At 36.0% G+C, this 25,770-nt stretch overlaps 1 protein-coding gene across 1 annotated transcript in view; it reads left to right on the top strand.

Annotated features, from left to right (window-relative positions):
* Positions 1 to 24,314, top strand: part of CUL5 (cullin 5) — a 91,758-nt gene extending 67,444 nt beyond the window's left edge. The window contains exons 13-20 of the mRNA XM_037505683.2: positions 8,337 to 8,469; positions 9,303 to 9,434; positions 13,385 to 13,508; positions 13,782 to 13,957; positions 14,519 to 14,680; positions 15,328 to 15,446; positions 16,375 to 16,498; positions 20,768 to 24,314. Coding sequence (XP_037361580.1) covers positions 8,337 to 8,469; positions 9,303 to 9,434; positions 13,385 to 13,508; positions 13,782 to 13,957; positions 14,519 to 14,680; positions 15,328 to 15,446; positions 16,375 to 16,498; positions 20,768 to 20,962 — 1,165 coding nt within the window. The 3' untranslated portion in view covers positions 20,963 to 24,314. The remainder of the gene's footprint in view (positions 1 to 8,336; positions 8,470 to 9,302; positions 9,435 to 13,384; positions 13,509 to 13,781; positions 13,958 to 14,518; positions 14,681 to 15,327; positions 15,447 to 16,374; positions 16,499 to 20,767) is intronic.
* Positions 24,315 to 25,770: the final 1,456 nt, after the last annotated feature.

The raw sequence follows: 25,770 nt of genomic DNA, 5'->3' as shown, positions 1-25,770 counted from the left end.
TATGCATAAATCAATAAATCTTAAAAAAAAAATGTACAATACCTTCATCCTTCATCATTCTTGAGTTACCTCATGCTCAGACAATCCCATCCATACCTCCTTTCAGAGGTATATATTGTTCTGATTATTTCAAAAATAGATTATTTTGCCGGATCTAGGACTTCATATAAATGGAGTCATATATACTTATTTGTGTAAAGCTTCTTTCATTTCTCCTTAGGGTTTTTGAGATTCATGTTTTGCATATCCCAATAGTTTGTTTTCAAAAGTGGTTGTACTGTTTACAGTCCTGCTGACAAAGTATGACCCAACTGTCCCCCATTCTTATCAACATTGAGTGTTATCAATCATTGTAATTTTAGTCATTCTAGATTTTGTATTGGTATCTCATTATAGTTTTAATTCCCATTTCACTCATGACTATTAATGTTGAGCATTTTTAATTTTTTTTTTTGGTATTCTTATATGACATGGCTATTCAAATTTTTTGCCTTTTATTGGGGGGGGCGTTCTTTTTTACTATAAGCTATAGGAATTATATTATTATAATTCTGTAATAATTATTATCTATTCTGTATACAGATCTTATGTAGGTTATATGCTCTTCTTTTCTGGTTTTTGCTTTCTTTATTTTGTCTAAAAATCCTCCATCTACCTCTACGAAAATCATCTTTTTTTTCTTCTAGAAACTTTGTAATTTTAGCTTTGACTCTTAGGGTCTCAGATCCATCTTAATGTTTGTATATAAAATAAGTTAGTGGTTAAATTTCATTTTTTTCCGCATGTGAACAGCAAGTGGTTTCAGCACCATTTGTTGGAAATACTTTGTATTCCCTACTGTGTTGGTCAAAAATCAAGTGACTTAAAAATGTGGGTGCATTTCTAGACTTCCTATTCTATTATGTTGATTTATTTGGATATCCTTAGGTGATTACTACCTAGTCCTGATTAGTGTATTTCTGTGGTAAGTTTTGAAGTCAGGTGGTATGATTTTGTACTTTTTTCCCATGCATGCTTTTGATATTCTAGGTTTTTGCTAGTATATGAAATAGTTGATTTTTATATTTTGACCTTATATCCTGTTGCTTGTTGAAGTTATCAGTTCTAGTAGTTTTGTAAATTTCATGTTTCTTATGTAAGCACTTATGTAATGTGTGACTGGAAACAGCTTTATTTCTTCCTTTCTAATCTTTATACAACTTATTTCTTTTTCTTGCCTGGGTGTAATGGCTCAGATCATAATGTATAGTGTTTAATAGATGTGAGCATCCTTGCCCTTTTTGTCGTGCTCACAGTGAAAAGCTTTGATATTTCATCAAGTGCAGAGTTAGCTGAAGTTTTTCATAGATGTTCTTTTTTCTTTTTTTTTTAAGTATTTATTTATTTATTTATGCAAGCACTGGGTACAGTCAGAAGCACGGGAGGGTGAGAAAATTCACCAGAGCCAGAGTGGGGAACAGAACAGGCAGACTGACGAAGTATACTGCTGAGGGGAGCAGTGGGCAACAGGAGAGCTCTACACGCCATATGGGACCCTCACCCGGCGGCCGGGGATCAAACCGGCACTGCAGAGACTGCGGGCAGCTTCACAGCCCAGTGCTCAACCGCTGTGCCACCAGGGGAGGCCCTTCAATGATGTTCTTAATTAGATTATCCTTTATTCCTAATTTGCTCAAAGTTTTGGTAATTAATAGATTTGGGCATTTATTAAATCCCTTTTCTGTTTTGAAATAATTTTTTTTAAAGATTTATGTATTTATGCATACAAGAATTGGGGTACAGGTCAGAGGTGTGGGTGGAGTGAGAGGATTCACCAGAGAGAGTGGGGAGCAGAACAGGCAGAGCTACTGAAGTACACTGCTGAGGGGACCAGCAGGCAAGACAGAAGAGGCCTACTGTGCCAGGTGGGTTGCTCCCTGGCTGGGAGGGGATGGAACTTGGCTCAGGATGGTGTGCTACAGTGATGCCCATAGCTTGACAACACTGTCTTTAATCCCTGCACCTCCAGGGAGGCCCTGTGTTGAAATAATTATGAAGTTTTTCTTTTGGGCCTCCCCTGGTGGTGCAGCGGTTGAGTGCTGGGCTGCGAAGCTGCTGCATCCTCTGCAGTGCCGGTTGATCCCTGGCCGATGGTGAGGGTCCCACAAGGCACGCAGACCTCTCCTGCCGCGCCCGCTCCTCCCCTCAGCAGTGTACTTCGGTCCTTCTGCCTGCTCTGCTCCCCGCTCTGGCTCTGGTGAATTCTCTCACCCTCCCACGCTTCTGACTGTACCCAGTGCTTGTATAAATAAATAAATCTTAAAAAAAAAAAAGTTTTTCTTTTTAATGTGGTGAAATACATTGTGTTTTTTTTTTTTTTTACCAAGCATTTAATCAATTGAACTCCTAGAATATGCCCTACTTAGTGATGTATTCTTTCTATATTCTTGTAATGTCATTAATGTTTTGTTAAAAAAAAATTTCATCTGTATTGATGAGGGATTTGCCTCTTCCTTTCTCATCTTTGTGACTTTTACATTTTTCATTTTTGTCAGTTTTTGGTATCAGGATTATGCTGACCTAATAAAAAGGATTGGGAGTTATTCCCACCTTTTGTTATGTTCTAAAAGAATTAATAAAATTGCTGTTACGTCTTCCTTAAGTATTTGATGGAATTTATAAATAAAACCATCTGAGCTTGGAGTTTTCTTTATGGGCAAATATTGATTAGAAGTTTGATTTCTTTAATGGATATAAGGCTATTCAGCTTTTTTATTTAATCAATCTTTAGTTTTGGTCAGTTGTGCTTTTCCAAGAATTTGTTCATTTCTCTTAGTTGTCAAATTTGTGTTCATAAGGTTGTAGGTACGATTCCTTACTATTTTTTTCTCTTTGGAAGTTAATCATTCCAAGTACAGGAGTGTACATTTTCTACAAATATAATTACAATATAACTATCAAAGCCAGGAAACCTCAGAACTGCCCTCTAAAACCTCAGAACCTTTCAGTTTCATTATTGATCGCATCATTTATTTGCAAAGGAAAAGGACATGGTACAAAACCATGTGTTGCATTTAGTTGTTACAGCTCCTTGGTTTTCTTTTGGTGGAAAATCTCCCAAGGCTTTCTTTGACTCCCATGACCTTCACACTTGTGATTACCACCTACTTTTGTAGAGTGTCCCTTATTTTGAATCAATGTGATGTTTCCTTATGATTATTTTCACATTTTTCATCTTTGACAGAGGTGAAATTTTGTTTTTCTCATTGCCTCTTATCTGAGAGTGCATGATTTTGATTTATCCCATTACTAATCTTATTTAGTTTGATCATTTCATTGAGTTGGTATCTGCCAGACTTCCCCACAGCAAATTTATTCTTTTTCTCTTTGTAATTAAGTATTTTGTGGCAGTGTTTTAAAACTATATGAAGATCCCAATGCTCATCAGATTTTCAGTAGAAACATTAATTTATCATGTAAGTATGGACTTATGGTTTCCTATTCTAACCAGTAGATTATAATTTACTACTATTAGTTGTTTAGACTTTTTAAATTGTGCTCGATTTTGCTAGTGGGAGCTTCTTTTTGGACCCATGTGATTGGAAACTTCTTTTTGGCACATGAGCATTTCCAGACTCATTTTCTTCTCTTCCTTATCTGGACTCAGAATCAGCCATTTTCTCGCAAAGCCCTAGGTCCTTTTAGTGGACAAGATCAGATGCTTGGTATATTCATTTTATTGGGTTTCACTTCTCCCAGGCCCTCTCGGTGGACAAACATAAGGCTGCATTCATGCATGTACAGGTGCAGTGCCAGGTCTGCTTTCCTTGTGGGTGCATTCTTCACCTTACTGAGACTGTGACTCTGCAAGCTGGGCCACCCCTACATGAATTCCTTCCTTATCCTTCTGAAATCTTAACCCCTCCCATTGTGCTTTCCCCCCGCATGGACACCTTTCTTCCCTATTTGATTTCTCATATGCCATACCTGGCACTTCTCCATGTCACACACCCTTGCCTGTTTGGGCTTAAACACCTAATGCTCTGGGTCCTGCCACACCATGCCAAGCTACAACTTTTCATGGATAATCCTTTTGCCCAAGCTTCTATACCCTTGGCTAAATTTATTCCTGCATATTTCTTTCTCTCTAATGCTATTATAAATGGAATTGCTTTCTTAATTTCCTTTTTAATTGTTCAGTGTTGGTATATAAAAATACAACTGATTCTTGTGTATTGATCTTGTACTCAGCAACTTTCTGATTTCATTCATTAGCTCTAGTAACTTCCCTGTGTAAATACAAAATAATGACATCTGCTCAATAGAGATATTTTTACTTCTTTCAATTTGGATGCCTTTTATTTCTTTTTCTTGCTTGATTGCTCCAACTGGAATTTCTAGGACAGTGATAGACTGCAGTGGACAGTGCTGTCTCCTTCCTGACTTTCGGAGAACACTCTGTCTTTCACCATTGAGTGTTAGCTACGGGTTTTTTTAATCACTTTATTATTCTTAATAGGAGCATGACATGCAATCTGGTAGATGTACTGTAATTTATTTAATTGAACCTATTGCCACATTAAGTAGCTTATGATATGTTGATATTGCTAGTAGCACTCCAGTGAATAATATTGTATAGTGTCATTGTATGTGTGTGAAAGTGTTTGTAACAGCTTGATTCCTAGAAGTATTACTTGATTTCTCTTTTTATATATATATATATGTATATTTTTTTTTTATAGAGGCATGTTTTATTTATTTATTTATTTGTTTGTTTGCTTGTTCGTTTATACATGCACTGGGTACAGTCAGAAGCGCGGGAGGGTGAGAGAATTCACCAGAGCCAGAGCAGGGAGCAGAGCAGGCAGAAGGACCGAAGTACACTGCTGAGGGGAGCAGCGGGCGGCAGGAGAGGTCTGCGTGCCATGTGGGACCCTCCTCTGGTGGCTGGGGAGCAGCCGGGGATCAAACTGGTGCCGCAGAGGCCGCGGGCAGCTTCGCAACCCAGTGCTCAACCGCTACGCCAGGGAGGCCCATTACTTGATTTCTCTTTAACTGAGGATTTCTGGCTGTGTTTCCTTGAGAAGGAGTAGCTGAGAATCTCAGTTTGGTTCCAGCTAAGCAATACTCCTAGGACAAAGAAGCGCATGTGATATTTTTCTTTTTCCTTCTGGCTTATTTCACTTATAACAGGAATATAGTGGAGCCAAATAAAACATCAATGTAAAAAAAATAATTACAAAACATAACAAAGGAAAAACAGACAATTATAAATCAGTGACATACTGCAGGGGAGGAGGAGGGGGAGGGGTCAGAGGGAGAGAGGGAGAGGGATTATAGGGAGGGAGGGAAGAGAACAGGAGACTGTGGTGATGGTGCACAGGTGCCTTGGGGAAGGAAATTCTATGGAGACTCAACCTGAGGGGGTGGAGGGAAGCAAATATTGTTTTAAAAAAATTTTTAAAAAATGAAGTTTATTAAAAATGGGGAAAAATTCGTTTTGGAATGATGAAAATGTTTTAAACTTTTATGATGGTTGCACAACCTTGTGATACAGTAACAACATTGAATTGTTAGCTTTAAATGAATGAAGTGTATATTATGTGAATTACATATCAGTAATAATAAGCTTGAAGTGATAAGATAATAATGGTACATATTAATGGGCAAATGGGTGGAAATTGTTACCCGAGGAAAGGTAAAATAACTATAGCAATATGTAATTGTGATCATAGAAAACAGAAAAGGAGGTATAAATTGATGAACGATACCAACTCTTAGATTCAGGAATCTCTTTAAATCCCAAGCAGGTTAAAATACAAATAAAACCATTCCTAGTTGCATCATAGTAAAATAGCTAAAAACTGAAAACAACAGAACAAAGAATAACTAAAACAGTGGGGATAAGGGGATGGGTTAGAGAATGATACACTACCTTTAAAGAATCAGAGTAAATGGGGCCTCCCCTGGTGGCGCAGGTGGTTGAGCGCCGTGCTGTGAAGCTGTCCGCAGCCTCTGCAGCGCTAGTTCGATCCCTGCCGGCCAACAAGGGTCCCACATGGCGCGGCAGACCTCTCCTGTCGCTTGCCCGCTGCTCCCCTCAGCAGTGTATTTCATCAGACTGCCTGTTCTGTTCCCTGCTCTTTCTCTGGTGAGTCCTCTCACCCTCCCACGCATCTGGCCTGTACCCTAGTTCTTGTATAAAATAAAATCTTTTTAAAAAAAAAGATAATGGTGGGGAAAAATAAATTAATAAACAAATAAATAGAGTTATAGAACAAAAGAGAAAATAGCTTAAAAAAAAAGAATCAGGGTAAATGGTTGACAGCTATCTGAGGAAGGGAGCTAAACCATTGAATTGGGCAGGAACTAAATGCTGACAATGCTAGTAGCTTGGTGAAAGATAAACAAATTCTTGTGAGATAAGTTATTGGCCTTCAGATTGGCATATGTCTACCTCAAGAGATACAGAAACATTTCCTTAGAGTATTCCATGGATAGTTGTAAGGAAATCAATTTCTAAATCCTCAGCTTCCATATCTACTCTTTTCTAAAATGGAGATTTCTAATGGAAAGTCTCATTGTGATTTTTCCTTTCCAATTCTTTCATAATTGCTCTCCCCTAGTTTGCAAAGAATACTTACTTCTCTTGATTCTTTCCATGGTAAAACTATAAAAAAAAACTGCCAGATTGCATGAGAATGGAATATTTTGAAATACAGGTATTGCTATACAGAAGATAAATTTCTAACGATTCAGTTAGAATCAGTATTTTTTTTTTTGTAGCAAATAACTCAGGAATGAAGTGCTTAACAAATTGAATAACATCATAAGATGAAAAAAATTTTTTCCAGGACCTCCCTGGTGGCACAAGGGGTTAATAAGTCTCAGCACTGTGAAGCTATCTGCAGCCACTGCAGCACCAGTTCCATTGTCAGCTGGGGAGCTGATCCACATGGCGCAGCAGACCTCTCCTGTCTCACCTGCTACTCCCCTCAGCAGTGTGCTACTCCCCTCAGCAGTGTGCTACTACCCTCAGCATTGTATTTAGTCAGTCTGCCTATTTTGCTCCTCGCTTTGTCTCTGGTGAATCCTCTCACCCCCGACACCTCTGGCCTATATCCTAGCTCTTGTATGCATAACTAAATAAATCTTTAAAAAAAAAAAAAAAACTTTTTAGAGCCCTATCTACTACAGTGTGAATAAGATTTTTAGGGCAAAGACATCAATTTATGAAAGTAGAAATAAAACCTACTTTGATTCCTGGAATTAATAATTGATAGAGGAAAAATTGATATGGGCAAAGCAGTAAAATCCACTTTGTTTAGCAATGGCACATAAGCAATAAAATTTTGCACATTATTCCTTTATTTTATACACACTATATGATTATGTTGTTTTAGTACATAGCATACTTATAATGATTTAGATAACTTAGCTCTGGAAAAGTAATTATGGAATTTTATATACATAATAAATTTTAAATGTTGAATTTAAGGGCCTCCCCTGGTGGCACAGCGGTTGAGCGCTGGGTTGCAAGGCTGCCCGCAGCCTCTGCAGCGCCAGTTCTCTCCCTGCCACCGGCGAGGGTCCCACAAAATAAAATAAAATAAAATGTTGAATTTAACTTCTTTACATGTATAGTTTAGAGAAGGTAAAGAATAAATGCAAGACCTTAAGCATAGAAATACAATTCACTCCTGGTAAAGTGGAATAGAGATACAAGGTCTCTAAAAAGTTTCCTATAGAGGAACTATGGTGACAGTTGTGGGTGATGTGATGGTGGGAGATTTGTGGGGACTACACCTGAGGGAAGAAATCAAATATTGTATAAAAATGAACAACAATGTAAGAAAATTTTAAAAATTAAAATAAAAAAGCTTCTTATCCATTTTTTATATTTATAAACATAACATGTTTATAGAGTTTAGGATACATTGGATACATTTCAAAGAGTGAAGTAACAGTTATATCTTGATATATTAGTAACAAAAAAATTTAAAGGTTAATTTACAAATATGCAGAGATTTATAGTTTTTCACAAGTATCTTAGTAGGTATCTGAATAGTCTTTTACATATCAATGGCAAGGCCATCACTATAGAGTAACAAGGAAGCACCTAGGGTACAAAATTTAGGGGCTCAGCTCTCCTCCTACAAATGTACATATATACATCACTTACTGAATCTTTCACTAAAAGTGAGTACCTTCTTAAATTATGCACCCTAGGTGTCTTCTTGCGCAGCCCTAGTCCCAGCCCTGATGACTGGATTTTTATAAGTAATTTGTGAAAAGTGTCTTTAGAGAAAATTTGTAAAGAATAATTTTTCATGAACTGTTTTTAATTTGTTTTTTAGGGTGGGATTAAAAACTCAGCCTGAGTCAAAATGCCCTGAGCTGCTTGCCAATTACTGTGATATGTTGCTAAGAAAAACACCATTAAGCAAAAAATTAACCTCTGAAGAGATTGAAGCAAAACTTAAAGAAGTGGTACATGAATATTTTTTTATTTCAATTTTAAAAAATTATCTTACTTTGAATATTTGTGTTACTTATAAGACTGTCCTGATAGCATTAGTTTTTTTTTTTTAATAATATATCCAAGTAACTAATATGAAATTTTGCAGTGCAAAATCTCTAAAACAGTAGTTATTTTCTTCTTAAAAATTTTTATCCTATAATGCCAGAAAGGAAAATAGCATATAATTCTGACGCCATCTCAATTCTTTTTAGGCAAAGTAGAGGACAAAGGAAGGGAAAATGAGCTGATGGTGTTTGGAATGATAGTTAAGAGACTAAGAGTTTTTTCATTATTTTTGTAGAAACCTGAAATAGATAACTAGAGTTGAATCAGTGTACATGAAAAGAGTTATTTGCTTTCATTTTTATCTGTCTTCCAGTTGTTAGCATAATAGGAGATGTAAACCCATGAATACCAAGAGGAAAAAATAAGAAGTAAAGCTATTAAGTATAGACAGAAGGCTTAGAAAGGAGATGAGCATCAGGAAAAAAAGTGAAGAAGATATGTAAAAGAGAAAATTCAAAAGAGCTTATGTAAAGTTTAATCACATTTTATATAAAATGAAATTTATGATACAGGAACTGAAAAGTTATTTGGTTACTGTTTAAAATTTGTTTTTAAATTGGTAAAGTCAGTTTATAATCAGGACTGGTTACTTTTCGGAGATGGTCAGTTTGGTAGACCCCTACCTACATATGTTTATATAAATTTCTGAATTTGACAGTTGGGGAATGTAGAAGATCTGAATGAGAGAAATGGTGAAGAGTATGTAAGAATTGAAGTAACTTTGTTTTCTTTGCAGCTCTTGGTACTTAAATATGTACAAAACAAAGATGTTTTTATGAGATATCACAAAGCTCATTTGACACGACGTCTTATATTAGACATCTCTGCTGATAGTGAAATTGAAGAGAATATGGTAGAGTGGCTAAGAGTAAGTAACTTTTTTTAACTATTTGATTTTTTTAATATAAAACATTGTATAATCCATTTATACAAACTATATAGAAAAGGCAAATTTATAGAAACAGTAAACAGAATAGTGGTTGCTTGAAATTGACAGCAGATGGTGGGCACTGGGGATCTTTTTTCCAGATAGTAAATTGTTCCAAAATGGAATTGTGAGGATGTTTGCACAAATCTATAAATTTACTAAAAAGTATTGAATTGTACACTTAAAATAGGTGAATTTTATGCTATATGATCTATATCTCAATAAGGTAGTTTATTAAAAAACTCAAAAAAAATAAAACATGGTTCGGATGTGTGCTAAGCAATACATTTTGGTGGTAACTAATGTCAATGAAGTAGGGAATATTTTATAAGAATAAAGCATCAATTATATAAAAGTGATATTTAATAAAGTATATTTTCTTCTTTCTTTTTTTGGAGACGGCACCCACATACAGTATGTTTGATTAATAAGGATGTTTGGAGAAACCTTTGCTCTTACTTACAGCACAAATCATTTTTAAGATGTTTTCAGTACTGTATGGTTAATTATAGAAGTGTTGGTAAATAAATAGTTCTAAATAGCAAAAAGAAATAACAGCTTAAAGTTGATGGCTTATTTAGCAATCTAAATCAGAATATAAAGTCTGTTCCTTTTTGTCCATTCTAATGGAATTTGAGTTATATCAAAATGTATATGTCTTCATTTGTGTATATAGTATGATTATATATGTAATATATTTATGTATTATATAATTATATGTGTTAACATTATGTATGTGTGTGTTTTATGTGTCTCTTATAAAGATATTTCAAATTACAGATATACAGATAGCCCTGCTTTGCATGGTGGTACGAGGTACTAAAAATTACTATGGATTATAGTTGCTTGTTGATTTTGATTTTTACTTTATTATAAATAGTCTTTTTCCTGGCCCATTATTTAGGTTTTCTAAATTCTTGTTATGAGTGAGACCATCCGGTATTTTTCTTTTTCTTTCTGGCTTATTTCACTGAGCATGATCCCTTCCAGCTCCATCCATGTTGCTGCAAATTGCATGAGTTTATCTTTCTTGATTGCTGAGTAATATTCCATTGTGTGTATGTACCACAGAATTGTAAGGGGACTATAACCAAGATGAAAATACATACATTTTGTAAAAATATATAAAATAAATTTAAAAAAGCAAAAACAAAAAAGAAATTAATAAATAGCAAAATATTTTTAAATATTTCATAAAAAATTACTATGGAAACAAACTGCAAAGCAGTCTTAATATCAACAAACAGTGGGGAAAATGACTGACTTGTACATATAGAAATTTTGTCAGAATCTTAGAAATGCTTAATTTCTGTTATAAGTATACAGGAAATTAAAAAATAGTAAAATGAATAAGTATTTAGTACACTAGTGTAAAACATAAGAAATTTTCAGAATTAGTGTTTCATTTCTTTGTAAAAAACTTACAGTGGTAGGAAAATATTTGCAATTTATATTTTTGATACTACAGAATATATGAAGAACTCTTATAACTCAGCAGTAAGTGGGTAATGGGGGGGGGGGCCTCCCTGATCGTGAAGGGGCTAAAGTCTCAGCATTATCAAGCTATCCCCAGCTACTGTGGCATGAGTTCAATCCCCAGCCAGGGAACTAACCCACATGGTGCAGCAGACCTCTCCTGTCTTGCCCACTGCTCCCCTCAGCGGTGTATTTCAGTGGATCCACTGTTCTGCTCCCCACTCTGTCTCTGGTGACTCTTCTCACCCTCTGCACCTCTGGCCTATACTCCAGTTCTTTTATGCATAAATAAATAAAAATGAAATTTTTTTAAAAAGATAATGAGCAAAAGATTAGAATAAGCATTCCTTCACAGAAGATATTTAAATAGCCCGTAACTGCAGATTTGCTCTACCTTAATGTCATTAGCAAATTGCAAGTCATAGCCACAATGAGATAATTACTCCACTACAATAGGTACAGTTAGAAAGACAGAGAATAGGGCCTCCCTTGTGTCGCAAGGGGTTAAGACAGAACCTATGAAGTTATCTGCAGCCACTGCAGCACGAGTTCAGTCCCCAGCCAGGGAGCTACCCATATTGTGCAGCAGACCTCTCCTGACTCACCCACTGCTCCCCTCAGCAGCTTATTTCAGTCAATCCACCTATTCTGTTCCCCACTCTGTCTCTGGTGAATCATCTCACCCCCCACACCTCTGGCCTGTACCCCAGTTCTTGTATGCATAAATAAATAAATCTTAAAAAAAAAAAAAAAAGACAGACTAGCGTTGGCAAGAAAGAGGAGGAATCGAACACTGATACATTTCTGGTGATAAAAGAAATTGGTGCAGCCACCTTGGAAAACTGCTTGACAATTGCTTAAAAAGTCACAACAGAGTTTATCCAACAATTCTGCTCTTTTCAATTTACTCAAGAGAAATGAATCACATGACCACACAAAAATGAATGAATGGGGTTTTTTCCATATAATTGAATATTATTTGGTAATATGGAAGTAAAGTACTGACACATGCTACAACATTAATGAACTTTGTAAACACTATACTAAATGAAAGAAGCCAGTCCAAAAGACCACATATAGTGTGATTCCAGTAATAACAAATGTTTACAATAGCCAAATCCATGAGAAAGTAAATGAGTAGTTTCTAGGAGCTGGGTTGGGGAAGAAGAAATGGGAGTGATTGTTAGTAAGTATGGAGTTTCCTTTTGAAGTGATGAAAATGTGGTATATAGTGGTGATTGATAGCAGTACATATGCTAAAATCCACTGATTGTACACCTTAGAAGAATGAATTCCATAGTAGATGAATCATAGTTCAACAGAGCTGTGTTAAAAGGAAGAGTAGTTTGACTACCACTTGTCCTTTTATGTGACTTATAATACAGAGTGAACATCTCTTTGCCTCGGAGAATTGTAATAATCTTTTAGTTTGGATCAGCTTCCAGCATTTTGTCTTTTAGGCTTTCATGTTGAGAAAGGTTCTGCTGACATCATCTCCTCTGGTGCATCGTACTCTCTTGTCACTACCTTTCTCATTTGTGTTGATAATTTATCTTCACCAAGTTCCTGTTCTGCAAAAATGTCTGCAGCTCTGGCTGTAGCAATATAGCAACCACAGTCAGCCCTTTCTTCTGTAACTCCATTTGTGTCATATTTATTTTTAGTTCCAGCATTGTTTTTATTTTTAGTATATTTTTATCATCTTTGTTGGCCAGTTACCAGTTTTCATTTTCCATTTTTGTAAAATGTCGTAAGAGTTTATCCCTAGGAAACCAGTTTGCAACGAAAGTATGTTTTGCTGTCTATGGTGAGCTGAATAAATGAAGACAAATTTTGAAGAAATATTTTGATTGATCGTTTATGATGGTTTCTGTTATTTGTGTGGTGGTTTTTAGATTGAGGAACTAGAAGTGAAGTTTGTACTTCATGCATTACTGCATATAATATGTAGTAATAACTGAAAGTTGCAGTATGTACTGGGGGACTGATGCTATTTCATTGTACTGCAGTAAAGGAAATTAGTACTGGAGTCCTGCAAAGAAAGGCAGGAGTGCCTTGCTATTCACTTTAGTTTCTGAGAATCAAGTTTGATCTTTCCAGGTAAAGACTATAATCATTGTAGGGCCTCCCCTGGTGGTGCGGCGGTTGAGCGCTGGACTGCGAGGCCACAATGAGATAATTGTGGCGCTGGTTCTGCACAATTATCTGCAGCGCTGGTTCGTTCCCCAGCCGCCACCGAGGGTCCCACAAAAAAAAAAAAAAAAAAGACTATAATCATTGTAATAATGAAAGTGACAGGAAGAATTTTGTATTGAAGCATTTAAGTCTTAGTTTTCCATTAGATTTTTTCCAGATAGTAGATATACTTTGGGTTATGTATTATTTATTGCCTCTTCTGCCTTTTGTTTTCATAGGAAGTTGGTATGCCAGCAGATTATGTAAACAAACTTGCTAGAATGTTTCAGGACATAAAAGTATCTGAAGATTTGAACCAGGCTTTTAAGGAAATGCACAAAAATAATAAATTGGCATTACCAGGTATTATTTTAGTTATATTTTTAAAAATTTAAACGTGTATCTTTGTTTTCTAACTGATTGAAAATAAGCCTTGCCGATAACACTTAGAAAGTTCACATCCTTGAAGACATCAGGCAAAGCAGAATGCTAGATTTGCTTGCTAATGCTTATTTTAAAACAAAAGGACACTTTTAACAAAATATTTAGTTTTGTTTATTTTTAATCAAAGTTTACCCTGTATTTTTAATTTTATCCATTGTTGAGGTTATTTTATTTTTATTTTCTTGTCTGTAGCTGATTCAGTTAATATTAAAATTCTGAATGCTGGTGCCTGGTCAAGAAGCTCTGAGAAAGTCTTTGTCTCACTTCCCACTGAACTGGAGGATTTGATACCTGAAGTAGAAGAATTCTACAAAAAAAATCATAGTGGTAGAAAATTACATTGGCATCACCTAATGTCAAATGGAATTGTAAGTAGATGGCTTGTTAGTTCAGATTATGGTTTGGCTGAAAGTAGCAGGACTCCAAATAAGATTTGCTAGAACAAGCTGGATCTTGCCTCTCTCTTAATAAGTTTGAGGAGGCGTAGTACATCTGTGGTCCATCGAAGTTGTTAGGCATATAGGCTTCTGGTTATATCACCATTGTTAAGGTATTGCCCTTGTCTATAGATTCCAATATCATCCCTACTATGTCTGTCTTCCAGCCCACCAGGAAAGGAAAGATGAGGGTATGCCTACCTTTAAGGACAACTTCTAGAAGTTTCCCCGGCCATTTCCACTTACATCTCATTGGCTAGATCTCAGTCCATGGCCACATTTTGCTCCAGAGAAAGCTGGGAGATGAGCCTTTATTCTGGGCAGTCATTAAGGTCTGCGAAATCTTTATTACCATGTAAGAAAGAATGAATAGAAATTGGAAGACAACTAGCAGTCTTTTTCATATAGAATCTCATGTAAGAGATATGTAGTAGATAGATGGTGTTTATTATGAAAAGATTCTTGTTTTTTTTTTTAATTGTTTCATTATAGATAACATTTAAGAATGAAGTAGGTCAATATGATTTGGAAGTAACGACGTTTCAGCTGGCTGTGTTGTTTGCATGGAACCAAAGACCCAGAGAGAAAATCAGCTTTGAAAATCTAAAACTTGCAACTGAACTCCCAGATGCTGAGCTTAGAAGGACTTTATGGGTTGGTTTCCTTTGTCTTTAAGATTGTATACTCTTAAATAGCAGGAAATGTGTCTTGATTTGCTTGTAATAAATTTATAAATTCATAACACTCTCAAAGTGATCTTTAACCAGGGAAAATACCCTAGTGAGATAAATATGGAAAAAAATGAATTGAAAATAAGTTACCAAAATGGAGGAAAAAAAAAGGAGAAAAAGATTGAGTTGGTATTTAAAATGTTACATGGGAGTAGTATGCCTAAAGATTATTATACTGAGGATGTATTCAAAGATTTTATGATAACCCAAAGTCTAAGAATTAGAAAACATTGGTCCTTTTGAGGCTTATAATAGATTCTTTTTAGCCACCTGGCATATAACTGGAATATAACTGGCAAGTGGCATCTGCTATAGCCATATATGACCTGTAATTTCTAGTCTGATTATAAAGAGAATCATAGTGCTTCCTCATAACCAACTCTTTTTCTCCTCAGTCTCTTTCCTCATTATGCATTTACATTATTATATTCATGGACATAATAAATAAAAGTTTGAGTTCTAGATTTGTACTTTTATCTGTTTTCCCCTATGTTGGTCATGTTGCAGAATTGATCTGAGTATTCTGTATTGTTTGTAGATGCTAATTATTTTGCCTTTTATTCTTCATAGTCTCTAGTAGCTTTCCCGAAGCTCAAACGGCAAGTTTTATTATACGAACCTCAAGTCAATTCGCCCAAAGACTTTACAGAAGGTACCCTCTTCTCAGTGAACCAGGAGTTCAGTTTAATGTAAGGTTTATGTTGGTTGATCTAAAATAAAAATACCTTGTTTGAATTTTAGTGCCTTCTTTTTAGTGAAATAATATTTTGTATAATACCTAAAACAAAAATTTCTGCATATTGCCATCACTCTGGATTTATGTCATTTGGCTGTTTATTAAGCATATTAATGACCTGGAGATATTTTCTTCTTTGCTCATTTTTTCACAGACACATTTTGGTGTCTGAAATTATACTATAATACATCGCTTTTCAAAGTAAGCATTCTGGGCCTCCCCTGGTGGCACAGCAGTTGAACGCTGGGCTGAAAAACTGACTGCAGCCTCTGCAGCGCCCTTTCGATCCCTGGCCAATGGCAAGGGTCCCACATGGTGCGCAGATCTCTCCTGTTGCACCCGCTGCCCCCCTCAGCAGTGTATTTCATCAGTCTGCCTGTTCTGTTCCCCGCTCTGGCTCTAGTGAATTCTCTCACCCTCCCGCTCTTCTGACTGTACCCAGTGCTTGTATAAATAAATAAAATAAAAATCTTTAAAAAAAAAAAACACAGCAAAGAAAGTATCCTTTTGTACACCATAGCAAATTGATCCCTGCAAAGCACTGTTTTCTTAAGATCCAGTGAGAAGGTAGTGCTGAATTACAGCCGTGTATCTTTAGTCATCTAATCACTTTTGTGGCAATATAGATTATATTGATTTTGTTATTTATTATATTACCATGTTTGATTACCACAGTTTATTAGCATGATAACATTTTATCATGTTTGAGAGAAATCATAGGGTTCATTTAAAATGAAGCGTTTTATTACTTTAAATAATTCTGGATATTAATTTTTAGACCATTTCTAAATCTTTTTTCTCAGACATTGTTGCCATGATAAGATGTTTAAAAGGCCTTTCACTGTGAAATATTTGATTTTTTTTTTTTTTTTTTTTTGTAGAAAAAATGCAAAAGTTCAGAAAAGGGGTAAAATCAACTTGATTGGACGCTTGCAGCTTACTACGGAAAGGATGAGAGAAGAGGAGAATGAGGGAATAGTTCAGCTACGAATACTAAGGACCCAGGTTTGTAATGTTGAGACAGAATGTCTACATTTAGAAAAACTGTGTTTTTATAATCTTCAAACTTTTTTGAATTTAAAAGCATTTAGAGGGCCTCCCTGGTGGCGCAGTGGTTGAGCGCTGGGTTGCGAAGCCGCCCGCAGCCTCTGTGACGCCGTTTCTATCCCCGGCTGCTCCCCGGCCACCAGAGGAGGGTCCCACATGGTGCGCAGACCTCTCTTGCCGCCCACTGCTCCCCTCAGCAGTGTACTTCTGTCCTTCTGCCTGCTCTGCTCCCCGCTCTGGCTCTGGTGAATTCTCTCACCCTCCCGCGCTTCTGACTGTACCCAGTGCATGTATAAACAAAAACAAACAAACAAACAAATAAATAAATAAATAAAACATGCCTCTATAAAAAAAAAATAAAATAAAATAAAAGCATTTAGATATTCAAACTTTTTGTAAGGAAGAGCTAATTTTCATTTTACTGGAATTTAAATTTGTAATGATGGTGCAGCGACATCTATATGGCTTGGTGGCCTCTGGTGGAGCCAAATCTGTTAATTGAGCAGAGCATTGGTTTTAAGTGTGTCTCCCTTTGACCACACTTGAATAAATGTACCCCAGCTACAAGTTATAATTCTAGAATGGGAATTTTCAGATTTTTATATAATTTCAAAAGACTTATAATTCCATTTGATATGAAATTTGGGAAAATTTTAAAAACATTTTAAAGCTAGAATTATGATACCTTCTGAATAGGAAAACTAATAACTATTACAAATTATACAGTTTTATTTAAAAAGTCTCATTAAAGCAAAATTATGCCACTTTCAATATTTTTATTCAATAGTGTTTGAAACTACTGGCCAATGCAATAAAATATGAAACAAATATGAGGAAAAGATGAACAGTTTTTCATTATTTATATAGCATATGATATAATAAAGTAGCAGAAAAGATGACTAAATAAATAAAAATCAGCTTTTCTATTTAGCAATTAATAAATAAAAGTAAATCTTAAGAAAAAGCAAAAGAAGGTGTTGAGTTCATACACATTTCTTTAAAAGGACCTTCTTGAAGATAGTAGCCCTTTGCTGAGTGGTTCGGCAGATTTGAATAGAGAATGCTCTTTTATATTATCTAGTTTATTGGTGTGATTTACCTAAAATAGAATGCATTTCAAGTATAGTTTTTAGTGAGTTGTGATAAACATAAAATGCCTTTGTGGCCCTCACATCAATTGAAAAACAGTACATTTTTGTCTCTCCAGTACTTTCCCCATGTCTCCCCTCTAGCCTTGTTCCCTGCCCACTCTCCTATCCCCTCTCAGGCGCGCTCTGCCTGTTCCTGCTCTTCATGTAAATGGCATCAGGCAGCGCATATGTTCACATCTGACTCCTTTTGTTTCACGTGAAATATTGTATTCTTTAATAATAGGAATAAGTAACCTGAGTCAGTTTGTCCCATATTTGTTGCCAAGTTTACTGAATTGCATATAATAATTCAACTAGAAATATTTTTTGGAATTTTGTAAGTTGACGCTTGGCTTATTAGAAAAAATAGAGTTAAGAGTGATTGAGTACCTTAGAAAAATAAGGATACAGCGCCTCCCTGGTGGCGCAAGGGGTTAAGTATCAGCACTATGAGGCAATCCACAGCCACTGCAGCACGAGTTCGATCCCCGGTCAGCCAGGGAGCTACCCACATGGCGTAGCAGACCTCTCCTGGCTCACCCGCTGCTCCCCTCAGCAGTGTACTTCAGTTGATCTGCCTATTCTTTTCCCCACTCTGTCTCTGGTGAATCCTCTCACCCCCCACACCTCTGGCCTGTACCCCAGCTCTTGTATGCATAAATAAATATAAATCTTTTTTTAAAAAGATTTATATTTATTTATGCAAATAATAAGTGGGGTGTCGGCGGGGAGTGTCAAGGAGGGGGCCGCGGGATGAGAGGATTCACCAGAGAGGTGAAGAGCATAACAGGTGGATCTACTGAAATACACTGCTGAGGGGAGCAGCAGGCAAGACAGAGGTCTGTGCCATGAGGGTTAGCTCTCTGGCCAGGGATCAACTCAGGTCATAGTGGTGATAGCACTGAGACTTAATCCCTAGGCCACCAGGGAGACTTCAAGTATCTGGATGAGGATGAGAAGAATTCACTTGACCTCATAATGACAGTTAAGGGATCGTCCCCTCTATGCAGTTATGTCAGGGTACTGGCTTCTTACACTCGGCAGCTATGAAGTGCTTTATCTGTCACTTAAGGAATTTGACTCTCTGTCGCTGTCTATTGCTGATGTCTAGCAGATGAACTGTGGTTTAATCTTTTTCCTGTTGGTAAGGGCCACATGGCCTCTTCCCTGCTCTGACTACTGGTCCCCTGCTCTTACTAAACTCGTGAGCCTTCTGAGGTGGCCGCTTCTGTGTGGTCCCTTGGCCTACATGGCACACTGTCATTGCCATCTGCTGCTGCAGAATAACCTTCTCCTGCCACTGAAGACACTAGGGCAGTTCTTTTACCTCCAAACAATCTTGTGTGGAAACAGAGAGATTCGGGAATACATTTTGTTTCCATCATCTCATTTGTTGCTCTTCTGGTGACCTCTTCAGCACATTAAATGGGGACAGAGATAGGACCCCTGCTCTCTGATTTCCTCTTATCTTCTCTGATAGCCACAATTTTCACCTCTATCAAAGCTAAAAGAGGAGGAGTTGGAATTTTTATTGCTGCTATTCCTCTTCCTCCCAATTCCTGTAATCTTCAGTTTGCCAGATGAGACAGAGCGTCTGCTTTTAGGGACAGACTTTCCTTCTTCCTTCTTTCTGTCAGGACCTTTGATATAAATTCCTATGATCAGCTGGATGTACTGAGAGTGAGAGAAATTCACCTGACTTTCTACTAACAGTGAAGGAATCACCTTATCTGTGTAAAGAAGTTGAAGGTTCTTTACTTTCACTGAATAGCACCTGATTCCAAAGCTTACTGCTTTGCAGAAAAACTCCACGTTGTATGTTAAAAGCAAATAATTATTTCATTTTCTGTTTTTATATTTCTTTTATATAAATTCTAGTTCACTCACCATTTTATTCACCAAGGCCTTTTATTGACAAAGGAACAAAAGAGAAAAACATTTATTTTTAATGATTTTCTAATTTATGTCTATTAGAAACTTGATGGTAGTTAAATTGTCGAGGAAAACATTGATAAAATTGACTTAGATGAAAAATGCTTATGAGTGTAGAAAGTTAAAACATAATTCAAGCTATTGTCAGCCACTGCGACATAAGTTCAACGCTTACCAGGGAGCTAACCTTCGGCATTATATTTCATTGGATCCGCCTGTTCTGCTCCCCATTCTATCTCTGGTGAATCCTCTCATACCCTGCCCACCACACCTCTGGCCTATACTCCAGTTCTTGTATGCATAAATAAATAAAAAAGAAATATTAAAAAATAGTAATTTAAGTAAGAGTCAGTACAAACTGAAGATAACATGCAATTTATTGTTCCAATAAATATCTGAAAAATAGTAATTAGTGGTCTTTAAAACATATATCAACTAGCCTATACTCCTTCTCCTCCTCCTCCTCAAAGAAATAACTGAGTAAGAGGGGAAAGTATATATGAGGGGTTTGTTGTTTCTTAACTGATGTCTAACACAATGCCAGATTATGTACTCATATTGTTCACAGGTTAGATCAGTTTTTAAAATGTGCATAGTGTGGAAATACACCAAAATGCCAGGTGTGGTTTTCTTGCAGCGGAGAGGTTATAGGTAATTTTGCTTTTCCTCGTTTTTTAAAATCTCTGTACTAAGCAGTTTTTTTTTTTGTTTTTTGTTTTTTTAGATTTATTTTTATTATTTATTTATACAAGCACTGGGTACAGTCAGAAGCGCGGGAGGGTGAGAGAATTCACCAGAGCCAGAGCAGAGAGTAGAACAGGCAGACTGACAAAGTACACTGCTGAGGGGAGCAGCGGGCGCGGCAGGAGAGGTCTGTCACACCACGTGGGACCCTCGCCGGTGGCTGGGGATCGAACCGGCGCTGCAGAGGCTGTGGGCAGCTTCGCAGCCCAGCGCTCAACCACTGCGCCACCGGGGAGGCCCTGTACTAAGCAGTTTTTTAATTTGTTAAGTAAAAGATACTGATTTCAACATTAATCTCCTAGTGATTGCTAATCCTTTGGATAGATATTACATAGATCATGAAATACATACAATTTATTTTTTATTCTACTTACAATAATTCAGTATGTTAACATTCTTTCATTTTTCTTTTTTATTTTAGGAAGCTATCATACAAATAATGAAGATGAGGAAAAAAATTAGTAATGCCCAGCTTCAGACTGAATTAGTAGAAATTTTGAAAAACATGTTCTTGCCACAAAAGAAAATGATAAAAGAGCAAATAGAATGGCTAATAGAGCACAAATATATCAGAAGAGATGAATCTGATATCAACACTTTCATATATATGGCATAATTTTTAATATGATGGACAATGATAAGAACCCAAATTTTGGAGTGCTTGGGCAGAAAGTCATAACGGTGTGTGCCAGAAGATGGTTCATTTGGACTTTGATTACATAAATATTAAAATCTCTGCCTTACCTACAGAACAACTATATTTTGCCAATCACTTTAGTTAGCATGATGGCATTCCCTTCATGTTGCACACTCTTTAACAGCATGCTGTTTTGTGGAGAAATTTGCATTCATGAAGAGCCCATTATGAACTTTAAAAGTAAATTTGATTTATACCCACCAGAAGAGATACAGATGGAAGGGTGAGGGCGGGCTTCTTATCGCTTTATTTCCTCTTACAAAAATGTACTTACTTGCACATGGAAGGATCTTCAGATATTTGTGCACTGAAAAAATGCTGTTATGTTTTGTTTTTAACTGTAATTAAAGCTAGAAATAGCACTGTTGGCTTCTTTGATGGGAAAAGTGAGCTGGTCTACACAGCACTGGGAGGGAGAGGGCAGGTAGGTGAGAAGAGAAGTGTTGGGTCACACCAGACTGTTCAGACCCCACTTAAGTAGAGTGGCCGGGTTTTTAAAGTGCCCTGAAAATGGAGTTAAATTTTTCCAACTACAAATATTGGCTTTCTTTCAGTAGGAGATTGCTGTTTGGTTGTATGTTATTAAATGATAAGAACTTTTTAATCTTAAATGACTAGAGAGCGTGTTTTGAAAAAGTGGAGCTGGTATTATTGCTTCAGTTGTTTGAGAAAAGGTAAGGATATAGGTAGGTCATTTCAACTGCAGAGTCAAAATAGCAAAAACAAACATCAAGTGTTTACTATCATACTTTATATACCTAATATTTATTATGCCATATCTAAATTTATTTAAAGTGAGGCAGAGGCAGAAATCTCATGTGCTCTGATATAATACAGTTATATAACTGATCTCTTAATTTGTAGCTTAGGAATATTTTGATATTTTAAGGTCTCATGATTAGGGATTTATAACCTCAGGTTTCTGGAAAGGAAGCATTCTGTTTTAAAAAGTAGCAATTAAATATCACTCACCTAAGAAAGACAAAAACCACAAGACCTGAATAACATAAGCAAAATTGTTGCGATCTTAATATGAGCAGTAAACTTGCCAAATATATGTACATATATATTTATATATTTTAAAAATAAGCATTTTTAAAATGTTCAGTAGGCAACACTTACCTTATTCCTTTCAGTCAATCCAAAGTAGCAACGTATTAGTTGCTGGCAACTGAATGCCCAGAGTAGTCGAGATTTTAGGACTTGAGAACAGAACAACTTAAAAAAGAAACGCTTATTCCCCATTGGGCAAATAAGGCTCAGCGTGGACTTTTATTCATTATGGTGCATGTTTCAAATTTTCTTGCAAATTATTTTATATCTTGTATTGATATTAAGTAATATTTTAAATGTATGGTTTTGAAGACAGTAGGAAATGAGTGCTGGAGCATTGAAAGGCATATGGTATTGTTAGTAAGTACCTGCAAGACCATTTCATGGGCTCTGTCCCCAATCCCAAGAGGCTTTGTGAGCTGCCTGCTGAAAGAAAAGAAAGCAACGTTAAAACATTCACAGTTTTGCTGGTTAGAGTCAAATGCATGTTCTGAAACTCAGAAAATTGGAATTTTGTTTCTAATTTAAAATCTTACACTGAGCATATTGTGAAGAGTTAATAGTGCTCACTGTTTTCTCTAATTAGATGACTGCTAACAATGGATAAATTTGAAATTAAAACAATTTAGTAATAATTGTGGCCCTCGTGTTTAACAGATACTTCGGTGTTGGCATATATGCTTATCTAGTGCAAGAATGCCTAAGGAAGAAACAATGAAAGGAAAAGTCATAGGCCATTTTTTAAAGTTTAAGATTTATTGTTGTTTTAAACCATAATTGTTCTCAAAACGTTTTTGGAGTTTCTAATCTTTTTGGTCATAATTTAAGAATGAAAGCCATGATGTTTTGATTTATAAAGGCAAATTTAATGCAAAAGTGGGTAACTAAATCCCTAGCAAAGTTTTCTATTAAATTTTATAAATTTTTTAATAGCTAATTATGTCCTAATTGTATTTTAGGGAATTACACAGCAGAAAATACTGTAGACTTAAAGTTTTCATCATTTTTTTCATTTAATGTATTCAAAAGTTTAACTACTTTTTGGTGTTTATGGAAACCATTTAGTTGACAAGGTGCCTATACCATTGTTGAATTTTCTTTAGATAGGTTTTGATGATAGATTTGCTAATTAAAAAAAGAAAAAAGAATCTGAAAAAAAAAAAAAACTTACCAGCAATTTGCTAAAGATACAGAATCAGCTAGTATTCTTTATCAGGTTCCTTTTCTCTAATGTGCACTTGAAATTAGTGCTGGGCAGGGATGAAACCTGACACAGTTAAGGGAAAGGAATCTCGGCCAATATATCTGTATGTGTGTGTCTTTATACACTCACACACACACATATATGGCACAATTGTCCCCCCACAAGTAGTGTGGCAATAGGTTGCTCCAGGGGTTAATACTTTGAATACTCAACTTCTAATGTAAACATGGAGCCATCTGGAAAATGTTAACCTTTGTTCCTATGTCATTGCCAGAGTCAGTAGACAGGATACACAATTTATGATTTTATATTTATACACACCTTGTATAAATATAAAGATGAAACAATTTTAATAAAATAAATATTAGAACATTATTGTTTTGCTGATTTAATGAGGATCTTGAAATAAATTCTGATGTCTTCCAATTTTTACCTTCATTGGAGGGGTCCCTGCATTCTGTTTATTTAAGTCTCTTATTTTGTGCATAAATGTTAAAAATTTCCAAAAATGAAATGTTAGCATTCTTATTTTTACTTTTTATTAAATTTAATACAAAATAGACTGGAGTAGTTAAATATTTTGCATTATTTACAGTAACATGTCATAGCCCTGCTCAAAGGGCACATTTTAAAGATTCAATTTGGGTGAAAGATTTGCTAGTTTTCCAGAAAGATTTGTAATCTTAAACTCAGCTGGTTTTTTCTATTTTCATGTAAATGACTGGGATGCTATCTTACAAACTCTTCCAAGGTCATGTGAAATAAACATTACGTGAGAGCTTTCCTGTCATCTACACTATCTGTGTCGTCTGGAGTGTTGTTGAACAAATTGGAGTTCCTAGATTGCAGTCTTTCCTCCTATGGTATCTACGATTCTGAATGTGTGCCACTACATACTGAGATGACAATGCTGTACAATTTTAAATGGTAGCAGTTTCTGTATGCAGTAGGCTGAAATATTTTGATGAACTGCTTAATTTTTGGATTTTATTTTTTAAGTTGTATAATTTATTTTCTTGCAAAATAAAAATGTATAATATAAAAGCTTCTATCTAGAAAATGTTGATGTTCTACCATAAAATAGTTTTAAGAGTTTAAATATTTATATATTTCATGGTGAAATAATAAATCTGAGCCAGTCTTAAGAATCGAAAATAGGAATAGTAACCCACTTATTTTAGAGTTCAAAGTTTAGTTCAAAATGAACTAAGGAATGTAACTTTTCTGTTGATGATAACATATAGCTAACATGCCTTAACAAGGGCAAAAAATTCAAAAAGTGACTGATACCTGCATTTATTAGTTTAAATAGGCTATAGCCAGACTTTAAATTTTCTATCAGATAAAGCAAATATTAAATACATGTTTTGTATATATTTGAAAATTTGTGATAAAAGTTTAAAGCTAGAAATAAGTTAGTATAAGGTCATAAAGATGTACAGTGAGTTTGTTTGGATTGCTATAATAAAATGCCATGCACTGGGTTGGCTTATAACAACAGAAATTTATTTCTCACAGTCTGGAGACCGGAAGTCTGAGATGAGGGTGCAGAACAGTTGGTTCTGATGAGAAACATCCTTCAGATTGCAGACCCTGAGTTCTCTGTGTCCTTAAATGGTGGGAAGGGCCATGGGTCTCTTTTATAAAAGCCGTAACTCCATTCATGAATGTTACACACAAGACCTAGTTACAGGTTTCCCCTGCTACCTGGAAGATAGTTTACCTATAAAAACCATTTTTAAAACAAAGTAGCATGAAATGAAGAAACAGTTGACATTCATTTATATGTAAAATAAATTACTGGGGGGGAAATTTGGGTGTTCCCAGGCCCTCAACCTACCAGGTCATACCAAGTAACACAAAACCTGAAGACACTGATAATAAAGACAGGAATGATGTGATACATACACAGCAATGTAAAGTAGCTCATGACAGATTTTTGTCAATTGGGTGTTGGGTGGCCAGATAAGACTGCATTTCTGGGTAGAGAGCATTTACAGTAGCCAAATTTCTACGCAGCAGGAGCAACTGTCCTCTGGCTCCCTCCCGGCCTAGTAAGTGATTTCAGCAATGGGCTACAAACATTTCCACATGTCTACAAAAGAAGTTCTCTCTTGAGTCTCCCTGGTGGCACAAGGGGTTAAGACGCAACCTGTGAAGCTATCCACAGCCTCTGCAGCACGAGTTTGATCCCCAGCCAGGGAGCTACCCACATGGTGCAGCAGACCTCTCCTGACTCACCCACTGCTCCCCTCAGCAGTGTATTTCAGTCAGTCTGCCTGTTCTGCTCCCCACTCTGTCTCTGGTGAATCCTCTCACCCCCCCACTCTTCTGGCCTGTACCCCAGTTTTTGTATGCATAAATAAATCTTTAAAAAAATTTTTTTAAAAAGTTCTCTCTTGACAGTTGTACTTCCAGGATCTAAAGGAAGGACAGGTTTGATAGGACATAAAAATAAAAATAGAAAACA

Source organism: Talpa occidentalis, unplaced genomic scaffold (genome assembly GCF_014898055.3).
Source record: "Talpa occidentalis isolate TD23 unplaced genomic scaffold, MPIMG_talOcc4v2.1 talOcc4.12, whole genome shotgun sequence".
Lineage (NCBI taxonomy): Eukaryota > Metazoa > Chordata > Mammalia > Eulipotyphla > Talpidae > Talpa > Talpa occidentalis.
Note: the sequence above shows the minus strand (reverse complement) of the source record. Positions and strands in the feature narration are given on the sequence as shown.